Below are 20,846 nucleotides of genomic sequence, written 5' to 3'. Positions count from 1 at the left end.
GAAGAAATTACAAAAGTAAATCTTCATGACCTTGGGTAAGGCAATGTTTTTCAAAAAACCACAAAAATGGCTAGACTTCAAAATTAAAACCCCTTTCTGCTGAAATGACGCCAACAAGAAAAGGAAACGAAAGCCCACAGAACGTGTGTGCTTAGTCGCCCAGTCGTGTCCGACTCTTTCTGTGACCCTCTGGACTGCAGTCTGCCAGGCTTCTCTGTCCATGGGATTTTCCAGGCAAGAATACTGGAGTGGGTTGCCATTTCCTTCTCCAGGGGATCTTTCTGACCCAAGGTTCGAACCCACATCTCCTCCATCCCCTGCACTGCAGGTGGATTCTCTACCCACTGAGCACCAGCCCACAGAACAGGAAAAACTATTTGCAAATTGTATATCTGATAAGGGACCTGTATCCCAAATATATAAGGAGATATTACAATTCAAGATTAAAAAAATAAATAACTCCATTAGACAATGGGCAAGTAATATGAACAGACATTTCTCCGAAGACATAGAAGTGGCCAGTAAGCTACTGTAAGAGAAAAGACTCTGATGCTGGCAAAGACTGAGGGCAGGAGGAGAAAGGGGTGATAGAGGATGAGACAGCTGGATGGCATCACCGACTCAATGCATATGAGAAGATGCTCAACACTGTTAAATCACTGGGAAAATATGAAACAGAAGCCACAGTGATAAACTACTTTATACCTACTAGGACAACTCCAGAATCACTGCAGATGGTGACTACAGCCATGAAATTAAGAAGCTTGCTCCTTGGAAGAAAAGCTATGAACAACCTAGACAGCATATTAAAAAGCAGAGACATCACTTTGCCAAAAAAGGTCTGTATAGTCAAAACTATGGTTTTCCAGTAGTCATGTACGGATGTGAGAGTTGGACCATAAAGAAAGCTGAGCACTGAAGAATTGATGCTTTTGAACTGCGGTGTTGAAGACTCCTGAGAGTTCCTTGAACTGCAAAGAGATCCAACCAGTCCATCCTAAAGGAAATCAGTCCTGAATATTCATTGGAAGGACTGATGCCAAAACTGAAGCTCCAATAACTTTTGCCACCGGATGTGAAGAGCTGATTCACTGGAAAAGACCCTGATGCTGGGAAAGATGGAAGGCAGGAGGAGAAGGGGACGACAGAGGATGAGATGGTTGGATGGCATCACCGACTTGAAGGACATGAGTTTGAGTAAACTCTGGGAAATGGTGATGAACAGGGGAAGCCTGGCGTGCTGCAGTCCATGGGGTTGCAAAGAGATGGACACAACTTAAATGACTGAACAACAAGGACAGCAATAATCAAAAGGAACAAAACTCTTATACATTGCTGGTGGGAATATAAAATTGTGCAGCCACTTTGGAAAACAGGTTGTCAGTTCCTTAAAAACATTAAACAGAGTTACATTATGTTAGGTGATCTACCAAGGTACAAATACAGAGAGAACAAAAACATATGTCCACACAAAAGCTTGTGCAGGAGCATTATTTATAATACCCCAAAACTAGAAACAATACAAATGTCTATCAACTATCAATAGCTAAACAAAATGTGGTTTTATCTACAAAGTAAAGTAGTATTCATAAAAGGAATAAAGTACTGATACATCCTACAACATGGATGAACCTTAAAACACGCTAAGTGAGGAAGACAGTCACGGAGGCCATATATTATGATTCTATCCGTGTGAAATGCCCAGAATAGGTATTGAAGTTACCTGGGTTGGGGAGATGGGGGAAAAGTGAGAGAATGAGGATTATTGTTAGTGGGTATAGGGTTTCTTTTTTAGTGATGAGAATGTTTTAAAATTAGACTGATTAGATTTTGGTGATAATAGCAAAATTCTATGAATACACTAAAACCCACTAAAGTATACATTTTAAATGAATGAATTTCAAGGTAAGTAAATTTTATATCAGTAAAACTTATTTTGAAAAAGCAGAGGCAACAATTCTGCAAACCAAATTTGACATCATTTCTATATAGCTTAAAATCTGAACTCAATAGAAGACTTACATTATTATCAAAAGAAAACAAAATAAAATGTTAATAGAGTAAGAAGTTATAACAGTGGCATTTAGAAAACTATATTTAAAAGAGGCTTAGACAGTACTCAATCAGACAAATAAATAACTGCTACATCTTTAACTCAACTAAAGATTTACCTGAATCTTACTCCTACACTGAAAGAGAAAAGGAAGGAAGAAACCTTAAGATTCACATTCATTGAATATAATACTATATACTCAACATAATTCAGGTAAGAAAGTATATTGATAAATGCTGAAACCCCCCTCAAAGAGTATCTAAGTAATCCTATATTAAACAGAAAATTTAAATGACCAATATACTACATCTAGTCTAGCAAAGCTTAACTTAAATCTATAATAAGTTGAAATCTTAAAGATTTTAAAATTTTAAAATAAGTTTTAAATAAAATACATTTATTTTAAAATAAATATAAGTTAAAACCTTAAAGATTTTAATAAAATCATAACAAAATTTTATTGAAATTCTAATAATTTTAAATCTTAAAATCTATAATAAATTTATATATATATATATATATATATATATATATATATGTATATATATAAAATCTATATATATAATTTCCAGCTTCTCTCCAAGCTGGAAAACTTTAACACTATTAGGGAATAATTTCAAAATATTAAACTATGTTCTTCGTTCTTTCAACGAATATTGCCAGTAATAAAACTGAGTTTAATAAGACAACCACAGGACAGTTCTACAGCAGGAAGCGCCCTCGCAAACACGTCACTCACTGTCGCAGTTGTGCTGTCTGTCTTCAGCCCTGCTGGCCTGAGAAAGTGAGCGCCTATGGTAGATCTCTGGTAGTTCCAGGTGGAGCAGGAGAGCTTACCCTGATGGCAAGCAACGATACCATCCCAGTCACTTTCACGAGCTTCCTCTAAAACATAATTTAAATCGCTCATTCATTCACCTATTTAATAAGCATTTAATACTCTATGTTATAATTTAGCACTAAGACACAGTATGGTAAACAGGTAATTCCTGCTAACAATGAGTTTCCAATTGAACAAGAAATTCTGATTAGAAGACATTACAGTAAGATTAAGTGTCTTTTTTAGAGTATTCAGAAGGAGTTTACTAAGAGATCTGGGGAGAGTAATAAATGGCTCCTTGAAAGAAGTAAAACAGGTAGAAATTAATGGATTGGGGGTGTGGAGAGGAGAGGGATTGAGACACACACAGACGGGCCCAAGCGTTAACTCGAACAAAATTAGGCACAGAAAGTAAATGCAGTATTTTCCTGAGGGGTGGGAGAAGGGCAAAGCCACTGGTCCACATTACCAACAGTCTTAAAAGCCATGTTAAGCAGAGCAGATTCCATCCAAAAAGGTAATTAAGGGGTCACTGAAAGATTTTTGAGCATATGACAGGAGGTACTTAAGTAAAAAAAAAAAAATATTACTCAGGTTGCTATAAATGGAAATGGTGATAAACAATTATTTCTATGACAGTTTTCACTCAACAGTCTGATCATCTATCTACATTTTTCTTAAAATTGTTTCTTGGAATGATGCACTGCTCCAACGACACAGTTCACTAAGACCGCAGTGCGTTTAGATCTTAATTAAGTTAGCCAAAGCTCCATATTATCAGTTCTCACCTTCTACATTAGTGACTTTCTTATACCAGGCTTATGAGAGAATAAATTAGAAGAGTTACAAAATAGAATAGCAAATATGTTTATTATAGTTTAGGGAGAACAAAGCCTAGAATTAATAGAGAACAAGTTCCGATTATAAGTAAGTCATTTTTGGTCTTCACACAAGACTTGCATGCATTTGGGATGCATCCTGGATTCTTACTATTGTTTGCTAAAACATTTATTAAAATGGAAGAAATAAAGAAATATATTCAAGTGACCCTCCAGATGCTTATTAGTATTTGTAAAAACATTTACTAAAATGGAGAAAGTAAGAAACACACAGAAGGAAATACATGACAGGGCAGAACTCAAAACACAACACGAAGCTTCTTACCAGCTGCGAATTCTGTGACGGGTGGGAGTCTCACGGACATGGTGTTCTGAAGTCCTTTACGTTTGACTCTCTTTTTATTTATTAATCCTGGGGTTAGGTGAGAGGGGAATATAGCTATGAATTCTTCTTAATGAAAAACGTATATAAGAGAAAAGCTAATTCGTTATATATGTAAAGTTCAAGATATTCCCATTTAAAAATCTTTAATATAAAGATTATGTTATTACCACTATTTTAGTGGTATTGAAAATTGCATTATAATATAAATGAAGAGACTGCATTTACAATATTAGCAGAAAAAAATAGCAAATTATATTAAAATATATAAAATACCACTGAATAATCTTAAATATGCAGGACCAATAAGAGAAAAACTAAAAACCTTCACTGAGGAACATTAAAGACAACTCGAATGGGGATATATCATATTCCTAGATGAGACAATTCTTAAAGATTATCAAATCTCTCCAATTTGATTCTAAGAATTATAATTGTGGATGTTGATTTAAAATTGATTCTGAAATTCATCTGGAAGTATATACATGTATGAATAGCCAGGATATTAACTTCCAAAGAAGTTTAATTATAAATAAGCCTGAATATTGTTGTTTAACAAACAAAATCTTTCATATGATAAAAACCATGGGCATGAATAGAGAATTAAAAAATCCCTTCTGGCAGAAAGATGGGACTCTTCTTACTTTGATGCTTCCTGTAAGCTTCTTTCCATCTTTAAATTCTACATTCCACAGATGACACCACACTTATGGCAGAAAGTGAAGAAGAATTAAAGAACCTCTTGATGAAAGTCAAAGAGGAGAGTGAAAAGTTGGCTTAAAGCTCAACATTCAGAAAACTAAGATCATGGCAGGTGGTCCCATCACTTCATGGCAAATAGATGAGAAAACAGTGGAAACAGTGGAGGACTTTATTTTGGGGGGCTCCAAAACCACTGCAGATGGTGACTGCAGCCATGAAATTAAAAGACGCTTATTCCTTGGAAGGAAAGTTATGACCAACCTAGACAGCATATTCAAAAGCAAGAGACATTATTTTGCCAACAAAGGTCCGTCTAGTCAAGGCTATGGTTTTTCTAGTTTTTCTAGTGGTCAGGTATGGATGTGAGAGTTGGACTGTGAAGAAGGCTGAGTGCCGAAGAACTGATGCTTTTGAACTGTGGTGTTGGAGAAGACTCTTGAGAATCCCTTGGACTGCAAGGAGATCCAACCAGTCCATCCTAAAGGAGATCAGTCCTGAGTGTTCATTGGAAGGACTGATGCTGAAGCTGAAACTCCAATACTTTGGCCACCTGCTGCAAAGAGCTGACTCACTGGAAAAGACCCTAATGCTGGGAAAGACTGAAGGTGGGAGAAGAAGGGGACAACAGAGGATGAGATGGTTGGATGGCATCACCAACTCAATGGACATGGGTTTGGGCGGACTGTGGGAGTTGGTGATGTGACAGGGAGGCCTGGCGTGCTGCTATCCGTGGGGTCGCAAAGAGTCAGACACGACTGAGCAACTGAACTGAACTGAGCAGATGGCTCCAGTTGCATTATCAATGTCTTCTGAGTGGTAGCGTTATGCTTTCATCACCTAAGATACCTAACTCTACAATCTTACAGTAGCACCTGAACCACTTCTACAGCAATACTGAGTTACAAATCTTATTACTGCTCTTTCATATAAGGGAATTTCATTTTATCCTAAGAAAGAGGAAATTTAATAATGAAACCTCCTTTGGTTATCTCCCAGACTCTTTGAGATGAATTTTTTTATGACCAGTAGCTTTTTTTCCATTTTGCAAAGACTTACCATGTCCCAAGCTCTTGTTAAATTTTTCGTGTACCGTGGAAAATGACTGAAGTGTTCCATCCTGACCTGTTGATATACACAGAAAATGTCTAATCAAGCTTCATCAAAACAATGGACCATTTGAATCATGACGCTTATAAAATTAGATACTATAAAAAGCATGAAGTTAGCTGGCAGCACTTTAAAAGGAAGCTGATTGTAACTACCTCATTCATAATATTCAACTGCCCATGGAATGCCATTTTGTAAAAACAAAGGATAAAATGAGGTGCTAATAAATACCAGCAGATTATCTGGATAGGCAAGGGCCACATTTTTGGAATTTGTCCATTCTGACTCCAACGATTACTAAATAGAATGATGTGCCAAATAAAAGTAATATCAGCTAGTGTTTCCTGAAGTAATCAAAAACAATCACCTCATTTTACCCAGATTTTTCAAGTCACTCAAAGGGACATCTGAATCTAAAAATGTATAAATACCAAACCTAATAAATATCAAACACTTTGTTTTCATTACTTGCTGAATTAAACTAATAGCATAAAGCAGAAACTCACTTGCACTAAGAATTTGTTGTCCATTTTGTCCATAGTATCTAATTTTGGTAAGAGGAGCACTATGTCCCATTCTGAATCTCAGAAGCCGGCCTTCACCTGCGGGACCATCAAATATCCATATCTGCCAAGAAATGAATAAAAGTAAAGCTTTCCCACAAGTGATCTGCAAGCAGTCAAACTATCTTCTACATAAATCTACTGGCATTGGGTAATGCCTGCAGACCACTGATCCTGGAGTACAGGTTAGGGAAAAGATAAGCTGTCTAAATTTCTCCAACTCCAATAATCTTGCCTGGAAAATCCCATGGACACAGCCTGGTGAGTGACAGTTCACGGGGTCACAAAGAGTTGAACACGACTGAGCAACTGAGCACAGCACAACTTTCTCACTTCATGAAAATCAGGCAATCTGCTATGCCTTTATTTCATCTATATCAATGTCTTATCCCATATTCCTTTCACCTACTAGGTTTCACGCTGATACATTAAAGCAGGCTTGTAATAACCCAAAGGAAGGTGGCAATAACCACAGTACCCTGAGAGCGTTGTCAGCACCGTTTGTGACCAGAAGCGGCTCTCTGTGGAGAAATGTCAGTCCGGCAATCGCTGTAGAATGTGCATTTCTCATTTGATTGATTAACTTTTTGTCTTCTAGATCCCAGAGTCCAATATGGCCACATGGGCTTCCAGCTGCCATTACTGGGTGACCATCTGTTGTTAGATAGAATACACTAAGAAAAACATGCACCATCAAACAACTAAATTTAACAATGCTTCTCTCCACTCTTTTAATCCATAAATATAAATTTAAAATAAAGACTATAGACCAACAATCTACCAATATTTCTTTGGCTCTTTATATTCCAGTATTTCATTCGTTAGATTAAATTATAAACAAATATTAAGAAAATTTCTATGAACTTCAAAGTAATACACCTGAAGTGTTCTTAATTTTCATCCATTAACAAGTTGAGAGTTACCTGTGCGAAATGAAATCGAAGTAATAGGTCCCCAGTCTTGACGAAACTTCATTAACGTTTCATCAAATTTAATGTTGTGAATGATAACCTGACCCGACATGAGACCAACAGCCACAACATCCACAGCTGGTGCCTGAAAATTAAATGACTCAACTTCTTATTTTCTTAATCAAGTAGCTTTAATAATACTGATGTTACCAAAATAAGTATTAATAATGGAATATATTTCTGGAGATGACAAAAACAATGAATACTGTCATTCTGGCATACTTTAATTGATATCAGCATGGAAATATTTCGGAGAAGGCAATGGCACCCCACTCCAGTACTCCTGCTTGGAAAATTCCATGAATGGAGGAGCCTAGTAGGCTGCAGTCCATGGGGTAGTGAAGAGTCGGACATGACTGAGTGACTTCCCTTTCACTTTTCACTTTCATGCATTGGAGAAGGAAATGGCAACCCACTTCAGTGTTCTTGCCTGGAGAATCCTAAGGACGGGGGAATCTGGTGGGCTTCTGTCTATGGGGTCGCACAGAGTCGGACACGACTGAAGAGACTTGGCAGCAGTAGCAGCATGGAAGTTATTTAGGAATGATTTTTCCAAATTACCTCCCAGCTTCAGTCTGGTAGTCATCATCACTTCCCCACCCACAAACATAGTAAACTTGCTAAGAAAACAGCCATAAGACAAAAGGAGCTGACACGTGCAATCAATACAGATCATTATTGCCTGCAATATAAAAATTAAAAATAAAAAAAAGGCAACTCTTAGAAAACATATAAAGTGAAAGTGAAGTCACTCAGTTGTGTCCGACTCTTTGCAACCCTGCAGACTGTAGCCTACCAGGCTCCTCCATCCATGGGATTCTCCAGGCAAGAATACTGGAGTGGGTTGCCATTTCCTTCTCCAGGGGATCTTCCCAACCCAAGGATTGAACCCAGGTCTCCCACATTGGAGGCAGATGCTTTAACCTCTGAGCCATCAGAAAACATATAAAGGCTCGCCATATGCATGGCAACATAAAAGGCCAACTACAAAGGAAGTGAAGTGGTCTATCCAAAGAATACAAGAAAAACCTATAACCCATGTTAAAAGGCAAATAGGTTATACAATTAGTCTGTTCCAGCTCTAATAGTCTATGACTTTAATCTTCATTTTATACAATAGTATTACATACAGACTCTATACTACGTTTCTGTATTTAAGAACAGAAGATCAATGTCCAATACCATTACAAAATGAAATCAGGCTAAACATGTAATTAATTTGCCATCAAGTAACTACTATGCATGAGATCCTGTGTAGAAGCTGAGGATACTAAAACAAATACGACGGCTGGCTCTCAAAGAACCTAATCATCACCTTTGGGATATTCTGGGTAGGTAAAAGCAAAGCAAGGTGATGGAAGTGAGAGAATGAGGAATGTGTATAAACCGAGCAGGTGTAAGGAATGGATATTTGGAAAGACAAGGTACATGGCCTGTATACGTGTCCAACATTTAAGGTTCTCTGCAGCAATACAGCCATTCAGACATACAGTTCTACAAACTCACAAAGACAAAAAGCAGTTTTATCTGGAAGGGTCCAGCATCTAATAAACAATTAATACTGGACACTGATGGAAGGTAGGAGGAGAAGGGGATGACAGAGGATGAGATGGCTGGATGGCATCACTGACTCAATGGAGATGAGTCTGAGTAAACTCCAGGAGTTGATGATGGACAGGGAGGCCTGGCGTGCTGTGGTCCACAGGGTCATGAAGAGTCGGACACAACTGAGCGACTGAACTGAACTGAACAGACCCATTAGCTCAAGCTACAAATCTCAACACACTGACAAAGTTCTCTGTATGACCTACAAACTCACTTGCTTCACTGAAAAAAACCTCATCTCCACTCTGACCAAGGCACTGGACTCTCTATGCTTACAAAATGATTAGTAAACATGGATCCACACCAACCACAGAATTAAGAGACTAATTCCAAGCAGAAAGGTTTCCACAAATATTTATAGACAAAGGCACTGTTTTCAATTCTATTTCCAAAACACTGTTTTTTAGGGTAATATTTATAAAAAACTAGACTATACATTACTTTGTCTTTAGGTCCACACATATGGTTGGCCCCTGAAACTGAAAGATCCTACCATTGCCTTCATTTCTTATCTAACTTAACAGAAAAATACTAACCTGCTGAAGCGCTGTCACTCCAACTTTCCATCCCGCAAATGTATATAGAAGTTTACTACAAAAGGAAAAATAGTTGAAAGCTATTTTTTGGGGGATAGAAAAACAAAATTAACTGCATATTACATAATGATATAGTAACTATTTATTAAGTTCTTACTCTGTCCCACATTGTTCTAAGTAGATATAGTAATCTATTTAATACTCAAAATAATGCTATGATGTAAATAGCACCTTTTTTCAGATTAAGAAACTAAGAGACTTAATTACATGAAAAAATTAAGCTAAGATTACAAGGCTAATACTGACAGAGCCCAGACTCAGATCCTAAGCTGCTAAGAACTACGATACTATGCAGCCTCTTGGAGAAATTAAAAAGAGAAAGAAAAAAAAAATACATGAGTAAAAACTACTTTATGTGACAGATACAATTTAAAATAAAATCTTAGATCTCACTTTTTACCGCAATGTGATACCGGAAACCTAACACAAAAAAGGAACACTACTTGGTGATGGACACGGAGGCCTGGAGTGCTGAGGTTCATGGGGTTGCAAAGAGTCGGACACGACTGAGTGACTGAACTGGACTGACAATACTACCTGCCTGTCACATGCCTGTCACTGACAGCAGCGGCGCTGCTCCGAATTTCGGAATCGAGCCACGGATGACAGTAGATAGAGCAGAGCTACCTGAGACTGCTGTAATGACAATAAAATATTTATTCATATATTAAATGCTTTAGGCACAGATTAGGTCCCTCACACTCAAAACCTAAAGAGATAACCTTGGGGCAGAGAATATTTCCATCATTATTTCCTACCCTATTACACAATAGGTAGTCAATGATATTTGTTAAGTTGAACAGAAACGCTTATTTAAAACTAATAATTAATAGGATATACATTAAACCTCTGAAAATCTTACTTTCCCTTTCGAATTTGTAGGGGCTTTGGAAAGGAAAATCTGGATGATCAAAGATTTCTGACTGCTCTTTTAATGATTATAAAGAAAACTGAGCTGCCACTCTTTTCTCTGGATAAATGTACAAATAACAGGCAGAGATGCTCACCATCATTTATCTAGCCAGCAGCAGCTATACAAAAATATTACAGACATTCATCATGTTTATGCTTGAAGATGAATATGCTTCTACTGTGAAAACCATACCTAAATGCTAGCACTAAATAAACACTGATTTGTGTCTCCATCTAATGTTTTAGTTTATTGAGAACTAGAAGCTGTTCAGTGACGACCTCAATTATTTTTCTGATCTTGTGTACTAAAGACTTCATTACAGTTTTATGAATACAGTGACTAAGGATATTAGAATATAGTTTTTAATGAGCATTTATGAAGCTGCCTACCATGTTCCAGGACCATATTCCCGCTTTCACATATGTGATTCCATGAGTAACAACCCCAGGAACAGGTATATTTACTGAAAACTCTCCAAAAAAGATGTAAAGGAAAGGAGAATTGAGAGCCTTCAAGAATGCTTTAGGGAGTAACAGATGAGGATAAGGTAGGAATCACTTATGTTGCAAACACAGCGCTTACTTGGATTTTACATTCCATAACTGGAGGCTTCCTTGTTCACTGCCAAGAAGTATTTTATTCAAGTAGGTACTTGGGTGCAAAATTGCAGAAATTTTAAATACTGATTTATCGAAAGACAATTGCAGGTATTCTTCTACAAAAGTAAAGGTTATAAATAATACATAAAACAGTTTAAATTTTTCATACACCCATATATTTAGCACTTAAAATCTATCATATCAAAGATTTATGTACTAATATAAATCAAAGACATATACTAACTTATAAATATTCCCTGAGAAATTAAACAAATGTGATAGGGGCAACTTGCAAATTTACTTCGATTGTCAAGAATTTTCTGAAAGTTCTAATGTCAATCCTACTTAAAATTTTACTCACTGCCAAACTGGTTTACTGGATGAAAATAAGTGTTCAAAAAAAAAAAAAGACACTAAGGGAATCAGACTTAGTAGTTTTATAATTTGATCAAGAGGCAGCTAAGGTTCCAAATCAAGTGCATGGGAGGGAAGGAGCAAATATCTAAAGAGTTTGGTTAGCTCCTCAAACATGTAAAAAGTCAGAGGCAAACTTAAATGAAACCAGAAACAAGCCTTCTCACAGTTACACAGGAGACCCTCAAACGGAGGAGAGGAAAAGAACTTGCAGCCCTGAGTGGAAAATGGCACAGCCTGCTGTCTTCTGCTGCAAGCTCAAAACATTGTTTGAAACATCACATGCTTAAAATTCCTACATGTGAATTTTGTTTTCTACTTCACAGTTCATCCATAATGAAAACACTTTCTCACTTAATTTCCCAATGAACTTGAGTATCAGAGAACGAACACTTCTATTAAACTTTAGTTTCATTCTATCTGGCTGCTGAATACTCCAGGAGTATGTGTACCCCAGTTTAAGGAGCATAGGTAACAGACAAAAATTATAGAATCTCTTACTTAAATGTTATTTTAAAAGATCCTTGCCTCTATTTGTAACTAGCAGTCTTACTTAAGATCACTACAAAGAACTCCCTGAAGACACCATGCTGCTGCAAGAGGAACAAAAAGCTAGGTACTGGTATCAAAAGAAAGCTGGCTGAACTCAAAGAGTCAGATTCTCTAACTTCATAAAAGGCCTTTTAATAGCCATCTGCATAGGGACTATGTTTGAAATTCTGTTCCCTCCACTTGAGCAAAGAAAAAACAAGAGTGGCTAATCTGAACAAGAACATGGAATGACTGCCAGGAGGGCAATCCCTAAGACTTCTACTAAAAATAAACATACTACCTCAAAAAATGAGTTAATCAAGAGGTAACAAACGCTAAAAATGCACACAGATCAAAAAACTTAAAAGCTTTAATTCATGTCAGACCCCAGAGTCTTTTACCTGACGAAAGCTGCGGTTATATAGTGATAAAATTCCTAACCTTTGGTGATAACATGGCCCTATAAACATAGCACAGTGACACTGTTTAAGAAAACCACAATTAAAGGACACTGACTCATATTCTTAGAAAAAGGATATTTATTTTCCTTCAGATGACTGGGTCTTCAGTCAGTAAAAGTTTACTATTACAATCTCACTTACGAAAGTTGAAAAAGCAAACCAAGTATTACTCAGGTGTAAGTATACACCAAAATTCTCCCCACAGAGATAATATCACATCATTAAACTTGGAGAACTATAATGCAAAGCATTATGAACAGCTCAACTAGCTAACTAAAACTGCTTAGCAATTTTTTTACTTAGAACCCTTTTGCCTTATACACATTAAAGATTCTTAAAAATTTTTTACTGCTTACATGTGAAACCTCTGGTATAGAAGTCATCCTTACAGAGATATTTTAGCTACAAACATACTATTCCAAGGTAAAGCAATAAATGGGTTAATTCTTACCTTCTGAATATATGTGCCAAATAATAAGAACGCTGTCAGTATCAACAGAGATAACGTGGTCCCCAAAGGGTTGCAAAAGATGGATTTCTGCCTTATGACCCTTAAAGGTATGCACTACCTGCAATGTCAAAATTAAAAAAATTTCATATTATTCATTCATCATGTAATATTATTCATATTAACCAAAAAAAAACCCACACAAATCCTGAAGATGCCCACATTAAGAAATGCCCAACTTTCGATTACCCAAGGTTAGATCAACAAACAGCAAAGAATCACACATTTTCACCTGCTTCCCCAGCAAGTCCAATTAGGAAACATGCGCTAGGAACATAGAAATGAGATCTTTGAGGCTCAGCTTTTCAACCAAGCTTAGAGAGAAGGCATGCAAAGAGCTGGGTCCCTCAGCCAAGCCAACCAGCACAACTCCATGCATTTTGGAAAAGTGGGATGTTCTAGAAGGCTGACCTCTATAGCCACCACCAGCTGGCTTCCACAGAAGACAAGGGAAGGCGATATAGGACACTTCTTCCCTACAGCTTTCTGCTGGACACAGACATTCTGACCCTGACAGCAGTCCCTGCACCTCACTCATTACAGTCCCTTCCCCCACGGTTTCAGTTCTCACCAGGCTCCAGGAGCGCTACTTCTTCTCCTTCTCCCTCAGGCCCTATGGATGGTAACAGTTTCCTACAGTTCATAGTCTCTGAAACCTTTCTACTCCTCATCTGTACATTTATCTCTCAGGAAAAACTACAAACTGCAATATTTTGAACAAAAAAAGGACCCTGACTCTCTAAAAAGAAAAAAAAAACTTTTACTGCCTCTCAAAACAAAAACTCCCATTAAAGAACTTTAAGTTGCCTTCCTCTGCCACGGGTAGAGATGATGGAAAACACTGGGAACAAACATCATTAGCCTGAGTCAGACTTTGAGAAGTACAGTAATTCCATCACCTGGCTATCTAGCCATCCCCGTGGCTACATTCCCTTCATTCTGGACCACTAGTGCCAGGTCATCTCTCAAATTAGTCCTCTCAGGACAAACTTAGAAACCTACGAGTAGATTAAGACAAGAAAAGATCCTCCCTTGGTGGAGAGAGCAGAAGATCTAGCTTTTTCTATGTAGGCAACAAGCACCTGGGTCTTAGAAAATGAGTCATGGGCTACGATGTTCATAACGAAAAAATCAATCCAGATAAAGCAGTGGGACAGATGTGAATCTCTTAGGAAAATATTTTCAAAATACTCTTGACTGAATCCTACCCCAACCAAATAAAGTAGAAAACTCCAGAGATGGGACCTGGTTGGAAACAAACAAGCTGTAGCAGCTAGCTGCCCAGATGATTCTAAGGTTGATCCCAGGCAAAGAAAACCAAACCAAAGCATCACTTTTAACTGATTATGAAAATTTAATGAAATCAACTTTCTCTTCCTCCAGCAAAGTGAATATACATTAAAAAAACAAAAAAAATACGTTGAGCGTGTCTCAGATGAAGAGCAACATTAAAGTTCCCTCTCACTACCATGACAATCAATCACTGACTGCAAAAGACAAAACAGTTCAATGATACAAACCTCTTTATTACGGGCGAATGCAGAGAAAACATTCCCATAAGCAGCAAAGACTAACCTCCCATCAGCTGCCATACAGCAGATGTCCTGTGGGAGAGAGTTACCTGAAAAAAAAAAGAAATATAAAATGAAAGAAGTAAACATATTTTTTAAGAAATAAAGATATTTAAGATTGTGGAACAAATACAAACTTCAATTATGCATATAACATCTTTAATTTCTTATAATTGAAAAATATGCGTGTATGACAATCAGAGCATAAAATTTAGACTTCAGCGTTATTTTAGACATCTAATAACAACAATCACATTGAAAATATGACATCACCTTAACTTTCCCTCAGAGAATTAATGTCCAGTATCTGCAGACACAAGAACGTAATCCTAAAGAATTGAGAAGCTTTTTGAGGTTATTTGGGGAAAAAAATCCTCACTCAATACACAAAACTCTGGCAGATGGTCATCTAATCTCCATGTGAATGCCTTCAGCATATTTTAAAAGTAGGTCAAAACTGAGAACTCTTAACTCTACCATTTGGAGTAACTTAAAAAAAAATTCCATATGATATTCTACACGCTGACCCTTTCAAGTGAATAATACAGTTTCCACTTAGTCTTCTCCAAGGTAAACATGCCTATCACCTCCAGCCATTTCTCATCAGGATTCCTTGATTCCTCTCTCACTACCATGGTCACATAGGCTTTTACTTTTTACTTCCCATTTTGGGGGCAGGACCATTAAAACATAAGAGAATTGTTTTAAGTATCATTCACGCTGTTATTACATTTCCAAATACTATTTTTATAGGTTTATCATTTTAGTATTGCCCTTCTACAGCCTTCTATAATCTTTTTAAAAAATTAAATTTATCAGACATGCACTCTAAATTCATATAGCTCTGTTTTTCTTACAAAAATCACATTTGATGGTGAAACTAGAATCTCTCAGTCCTGGCAAGCTCTTCATTCTATAAGAGTTTTCAAAAAAAAAAAAAAATTTTTTTCCATTGCAAAAAAACATCAAAATGTGGGGAAAAGGAAAATTCTTTCTTACAATGGAATGATAGAATCAGAAAACCACTATTTGATAATCATCCTACTACTAACTCAGGTGAGAATCACCACTACATCACAGTCAGCAGTACTCTGACTATCAATCAGTATGACTAATCAGTCAGTATGAAACTTTGAACAGTAAAGACTATTTAAAGTGAAAGTGAAGTTGCTCAGTCCTGTCCGACTCTTTGCGACCCCATGGACTGTAGCCTACCACACTCCTCCGTCCATGGGATTTCCCAAGCACGAGTACTGGAGTGGATTGCCATTTCCTTCTCTAGGGGATCTTTGCGACCTAGCGATCGAACCCGGGTCTTCCTCATTGTTCAGTTCAGTTCAGTCGCTCAGTCGTGTCCAACTCTTCGCAACCCCACGAATCGCAGCACGCCAGGCCTCCCTGTCCATCACCAACTCCCGGAGTTCACCCACACCCATGTCCATCGAGTCGGTGATGCCATCCAACCATCTCATCCTCTGTCATCCCCTTCTCCTCCTGCCTTCAATCTTTCCCAGCATCAGGGTCTTTTCCAATGAGTCAGCTCTTTGCAGCAGGTGGCCAAAGTATTGGAGTTTCAGCTTCAACATCAGTCTTTCCAATGAACACCCAGGTCTAATCTCCTTTAGGATGGACTGGTTGGATCTCCTTGCAGTCCAAGGGACTCTCAAGAGTCTTCTCCAACACCACAGTTCAAAAGCATCAATTCTTCAGTGCTCAGCTTTCTTTATAGTCCAACTCTCACATCCCTACATGACCACTGGAAAAATCATAGCCTTGACTAGATGGACCTTTGTTGGCAAAGTAATGTCTCTGCTTTTTAATATGCTGTCTAGGTTGGTCATAACTTTCCTTCCAAGGAAAGTTGGTAGGTTAAGCATGGTAGGCATATTCTTTACCGTCTGAGACGTAAAGCGTCTACCTGCAATAATGAAGACCCGGATTTGATCCCTGGGTCACGAAGATCCCCTGGAGAAGGAAATGGCAATCCACTCCAATACTCTTGCTTGGGAAATCCCATGGACAGAGGAGCATGGTAGGCTACAGTCCACGGGGTCGCAAAGAGTCGGACACAACTGAGCGACTTCACTTTCACTTTCAATGTATCTTACCACATGCACTTACTACATTTATTAGCTACAAAGGGCAAGTCTTCAAAAGGAGCTGCTTGATAAATGTCACCTTAACCAAATGATCAAAGTTTTCACTGCCAGGAAAAAGACTAACCAATAGCATGTGCTTCCTGATATGGTTCGCTGAGAATTCAGCATCATTTCTTTGTTATTCTTGCAACACTGCAGAACCTGAATCTAATCATGAGGAAGTATCAGAAAAAGTCAAATCGAAAAATAATCTTTAAAAAAGACTAGCCTACACTACTCTAAAAATATCAATGTTGTAAACCACAAAGAAAGAGATGAATTAGTTTAAAGAAGACCAAAGAGAAATGACAACTGAAAGTAACAAACAATCCTGTCCTGGATGTTTTTGTTAGCTATGTACATTTACCATAAATACACACCTAAGTCTTTATGTTTCACAAGTCTTAAATTTAAGTCAAAAATTTAAAAGAATGTTAAAAGATACTAAACATGCACAAATTCAGGATAAAGTCTATACTTACTTACTGCCACCAGACTAAGTTTCTGAACCTGTTTTTAAAAAAGAGAACAAATGATTAAATTTTTTCTAACAAAAAAATTATTATAATAATCTAGCACTTAAAGATTAAGCTCTAACCTCATACATAAATTTGCTATCTGGTCCTTCCTTAAAAAGACACTTACTGATAATAAGTGTCGGTAATAATAATAATCGGCTAATAAAATTATTAGCCGATTATTCGTCCAGTTCAGTTCAGTTCAGTCGCTCAGTCGTGTCCAACTCTTTGAGGCCCCATAGACTGTAGCCCACCAGGCTCCTCTGTCCATGGAATTCTCCAGGCAAGAATACTAGAGTGGGTAGCCATGCCTTTCTCCAGGGGATCTTCCTGACCCAGGGCTCAAGCTCAGGTCTCCTGCATTGCAGGCAGATTCTTTTACAGTCTGAGCCACCAGGGAAGCCCATTCTCATTATTAGGAAAGCTTATATTTTCTACTACTTCATCAGTGATGGAAGGGTAGGCATCATGTATAGTTTTATATATGGCTCATGTAATAAACATTTTTAGGCTTTGCAATCTGTGCGGTCTTTGTTGCAATCACTTAACTGATAATATATCACAGAAGCAGCCACATATGGTAAAAAAAAAAAAATGCATGACTATATGCCAATAAATTTGATTTATGGATATATAATTATAATCTTTAAAACTGTCATATGCTGTGAAATATTATTTTTCTTTTGATTATTTCCCGGCCATTTAAAAACGTCAAAACCATCTAGCTCAGAAGCATAGAGCACAGAAGGGTATAAGGAAGAACTCAAGAATGTGACAGTGTAAGACTAAAAGTGCCCTTGAAGATGAATTAAATAATCTATGTTTCTTAATTGAGAGTAGAGGGATGCCTCCATCCCACTCAAAATCTGACTGTACTGCATCCTACTACTATGCAAACTTTACTTGGAGATTATGCTAATATTAGAATAAACACAGAAAAAACAAATAAAAATGTGATAGGTCATACAAAAACAAAATGTTGGCAGAATTGGCTTGCAGGCTGTAGTTTGTGGGCCCCAACCTATGGTTACTGATCTAGCTATGTGATTTTGAGAAAGTTACTCAACTGCTCTGTGCCTCAAATTCCTCACCTCTAAATTAAGGATTAAAATAGGTCCCTAATTTTATGGGATTATTATGAGGATTCAATGAGTAAAATTTGTGTGAAGAGTTAGAATGGAGTCAGTCATACAGTAAATCCTCAATAAGTGTTAGGTGCTATCACCAACACCATCTCCATCTCGGAGATGGCCTTTTCCGTTCCTCACTTGCTCTTCCTGCTACCAACAACAAGTTCTTCTTGCTAACAATCCATCTGATTTTCACAATGCTTCAAGGAAGGAAAGCTTATATTTTCTAGGAGGACAACTTTACAACAGTTTCCAGGAAAAGTGCTTAATAAACACTGACTAGTTTTAACCTCCTCAAGTAAGGTCCCACCTTTCACAGAGCATACCTTCATCTAGAGAAGACAAATTAAAGAAGAAACAGCAACAAAAGGCTATTTCAAAGACTGATGATATATTTTAGAGGAAAAACCATCAGCAACAAGCAGGAAGGCCTTGGGCAAGTAACAGTTTCTCTGAGATTTAGTTTCCTAGGTCAGGAAGCAACAGTTAGAATTGGACATGGAACAACAGACTGGTTTCAAATAGGAAAAGGAGTACGTCAAGGCTGTATATTGTTACCCTGCTTATTTAACTTCTATGCAGAGTACATCATGAGAAACGCTGGACTGAAAGCACAAGATGGAATCAAGATTGCTGGGAGAAATAGCAATAACCTCAGATATGCAGATGACACCACTCTTATGGCAGAAAGTGAAGAGGAACTAAAAAGCCTCTTGATGAAAGTGGAGAGTGAAAAAGTTGGCTTCAAGCTCAACATTCAGAAAACGAAGATCATGGCATCCGGTCCCATCACTTCTTGGGAAATAGATGGGGAAACAGTGGAAACAGTGTCAGACTTTATTTTTGGGGGGCTCCAAAATCACTGCAGATGGTGACTGCAGCCATTAAATTAAAAGACGCTTACTGCTTGGAAAAAAAGTTATGACCAACCTAGATAGCATATTCAAAAGCAGAGACATTACTTTGCCAACAAAGGTCCGTCTAGTCAAGGCTATGGTTTTTCCAGTGGTCATGTATGGATGTGAGAGTTGGACTGTGAAGAAAGCTGAGTGCCGAAGAATTGATGCTTTTGAACTGTGGTGTTGGAGAAGACTCTTGAGAGTCCCTTGGACTGCAAGGAGATCCAACCAGTCCATTCTGAAGGAGATCAGCCCTGGGATTTCTTTGGAAGGAATGATGCTAAAGCTGAAACTCCAGTACTTCCGCCACCTCATGCGAAGAGTTGACTCATTGGAAAAGACTCTGATGCTGAGAGGGATTGGGGGCAAGAGGAGAAGGGGACGACAGAGGATGAGATGGCTGGATGGCATCACTGACTCGATGGACGTGAGTCTGGGTGAACTCCGGGAGTTGGTGATGGACAGGGAGGGCTGGCATGCTGCGATTCATGGGGTCGCAAAGAGGCGGACACGACTGAGCGACTGAACTGAACTCAAGTCCATGTAAGGGTGCCACAAAATAACCAACATTCTTGGAAAGAAACGCTGCAAGGTTTAGAGGATGTGGCGCCTCTGAACTTTGTCATGGTGGCAGAAAATAGATGTTCAGGGGAAGTTTAGGGAAATTAGTCTGCTATCAAATGTAGAGAATCGCGTAAACCGTAACTAATCTCACCCTCCCCAGTTATCCCAGTGTATTTTAGCCCGCATCTCTAACGCGGTTCTCCTCAGGAACTGCACAATAAGATGGCTTACAACCCTTTCTAATTAAAAGGGGGCGGGGGAGCAGTTTCCTTCACCGCATTTATTTCTAACCAAACACTCTGCCGCTGAACTGCGACGTTCTCCGGGACCTCCCCCAGCCCGACCACCGCCGGGGCTCGAGGCAGGCGGACGGCACGCGCGGTCCACACACGGACGGCCCGGGAGGAGGGCGGCGCGACCCCGGGGCACTCACGTCGTAGGTGTGGAAGCTCTTGCCCACGCACGTGGTCACGTAGAACCGACGCTTCAGCGCACTGAACCGCACCGCGTGGGGAATGTCGCTGCTGAAGAGCCCCAAGGCCCGGAACCCGGCGAAAAGGGCGCTGGCGCTGCGTTCGCCCGGGCCCCGCTCCATCACGGCCGTTGATGGCTGCCTAGCGCCTACAGTCCCTGGGAGACCGCGCGAACGGGATCCGTCAGCGCGTCTCGCGCAGCACAACCCTCGGCCGGCGCTTCCGGCGCCCTAGCGCTTCCGGTGCTCGCTGCCAATCCAGCGGGCGGATGCTGTCTTCGGTGCAGCTGAAAAGTAACTCCCTGCGAGACGCGAAGGGGAGCCAACACTTGGGTTCCGCGGCCCCAGTCTAGCGCAGGGTGAGGGCGTTCCCCGCCGTCCCCGACTAGCAGACACTGCGGTCGCTTTCCCGCGGGCCTGGAGGGGTGGGGCCGAGTGGGAAACCCGGCGGCCGAGGGAGTTGAGGGAACGCGGAAGTCTTTGCCCAGGT

At 39.0% G+C, this 20,846-nt stretch overlaps 1 protein-coding gene across 1 annotated transcript in view; it reads right to left on the bottom strand.

Annotated features, from left to right (window-relative positions):
* The window catches only part of WDR36 (WD repeat domain 36), a 43,580-nt gene extending 22,947 nt beyond the window's left edge, over positions 1 to 20,633 (bottom strand). The window contains exons 1-12 of the mRNA XM_055565954.1: positions 20,318 to 20,633; positions 17,256 to 17,283; positions 14,585 to 14,685; positions 13,008 to 13,125; positions 11,134 to 11,266; positions 9,579 to 9,633; positions 7,390 to 7,522; positions 6,945 to 7,120; positions 6,410 to 6,530; positions 5,853 to 5,918; positions 4,038 to 4,124; positions 2,793 to 2,938 (exon numbers count right to left, since the gene is read on the bottom strand). Coding sequence (XP_055421929.1) covers positions 2,793 to 2,938; positions 4,038 to 4,124; positions 5,853 to 5,918; positions 6,410 to 6,530; positions 6,945 to 7,120; positions 7,390 to 7,522; positions 9,579 to 9,633; positions 11,134 to 11,266; positions 13,008 to 13,125; positions 14,585 to 14,685; positions 17,256 to 17,283; positions 20,318 to 20,479 — 1,326 coding nt within the window. The 5' untranslated portion in view covers positions 20,480 to 20,633. The remainder of the gene's footprint in view (positions 1 to 2,792; positions 2,939 to 4,037; positions 4,125 to 5,852; positions 5,919 to 6,409; positions 6,531 to 6,944; positions 7,121 to 7,389; positions 7,523 to 9,578; positions 9,634 to 11,133; positions 11,267 to 13,007; positions 13,126 to 14,584; positions 14,686 to 17,255; positions 17,284 to 20,317) is intronic.
* Positions 20,634 to 20,846: the final 213 nt, after the last annotated feature.

Source organism: Bubalus kerabau, chromosome 1 (assembly GCF_029407905.1).
Source record: "Bubalus kerabau isolate K-KA32 ecotype Philippines breed swamp buffalo chromosome 1, PCC_UOA_SB_1v2, whole genome shotgun sequence".
NCBI classification, from domain to species: domain Eukaryota; kingdom Metazoa; phylum Chordata; class Mammalia; order Artiodactyla; family Bovidae; genus Bubalus; species Bubalus kerabau.
Note: the sequence above shows the minus strand (reverse complement) of the source record. Positions and strands in the feature narration are given on the sequence as shown.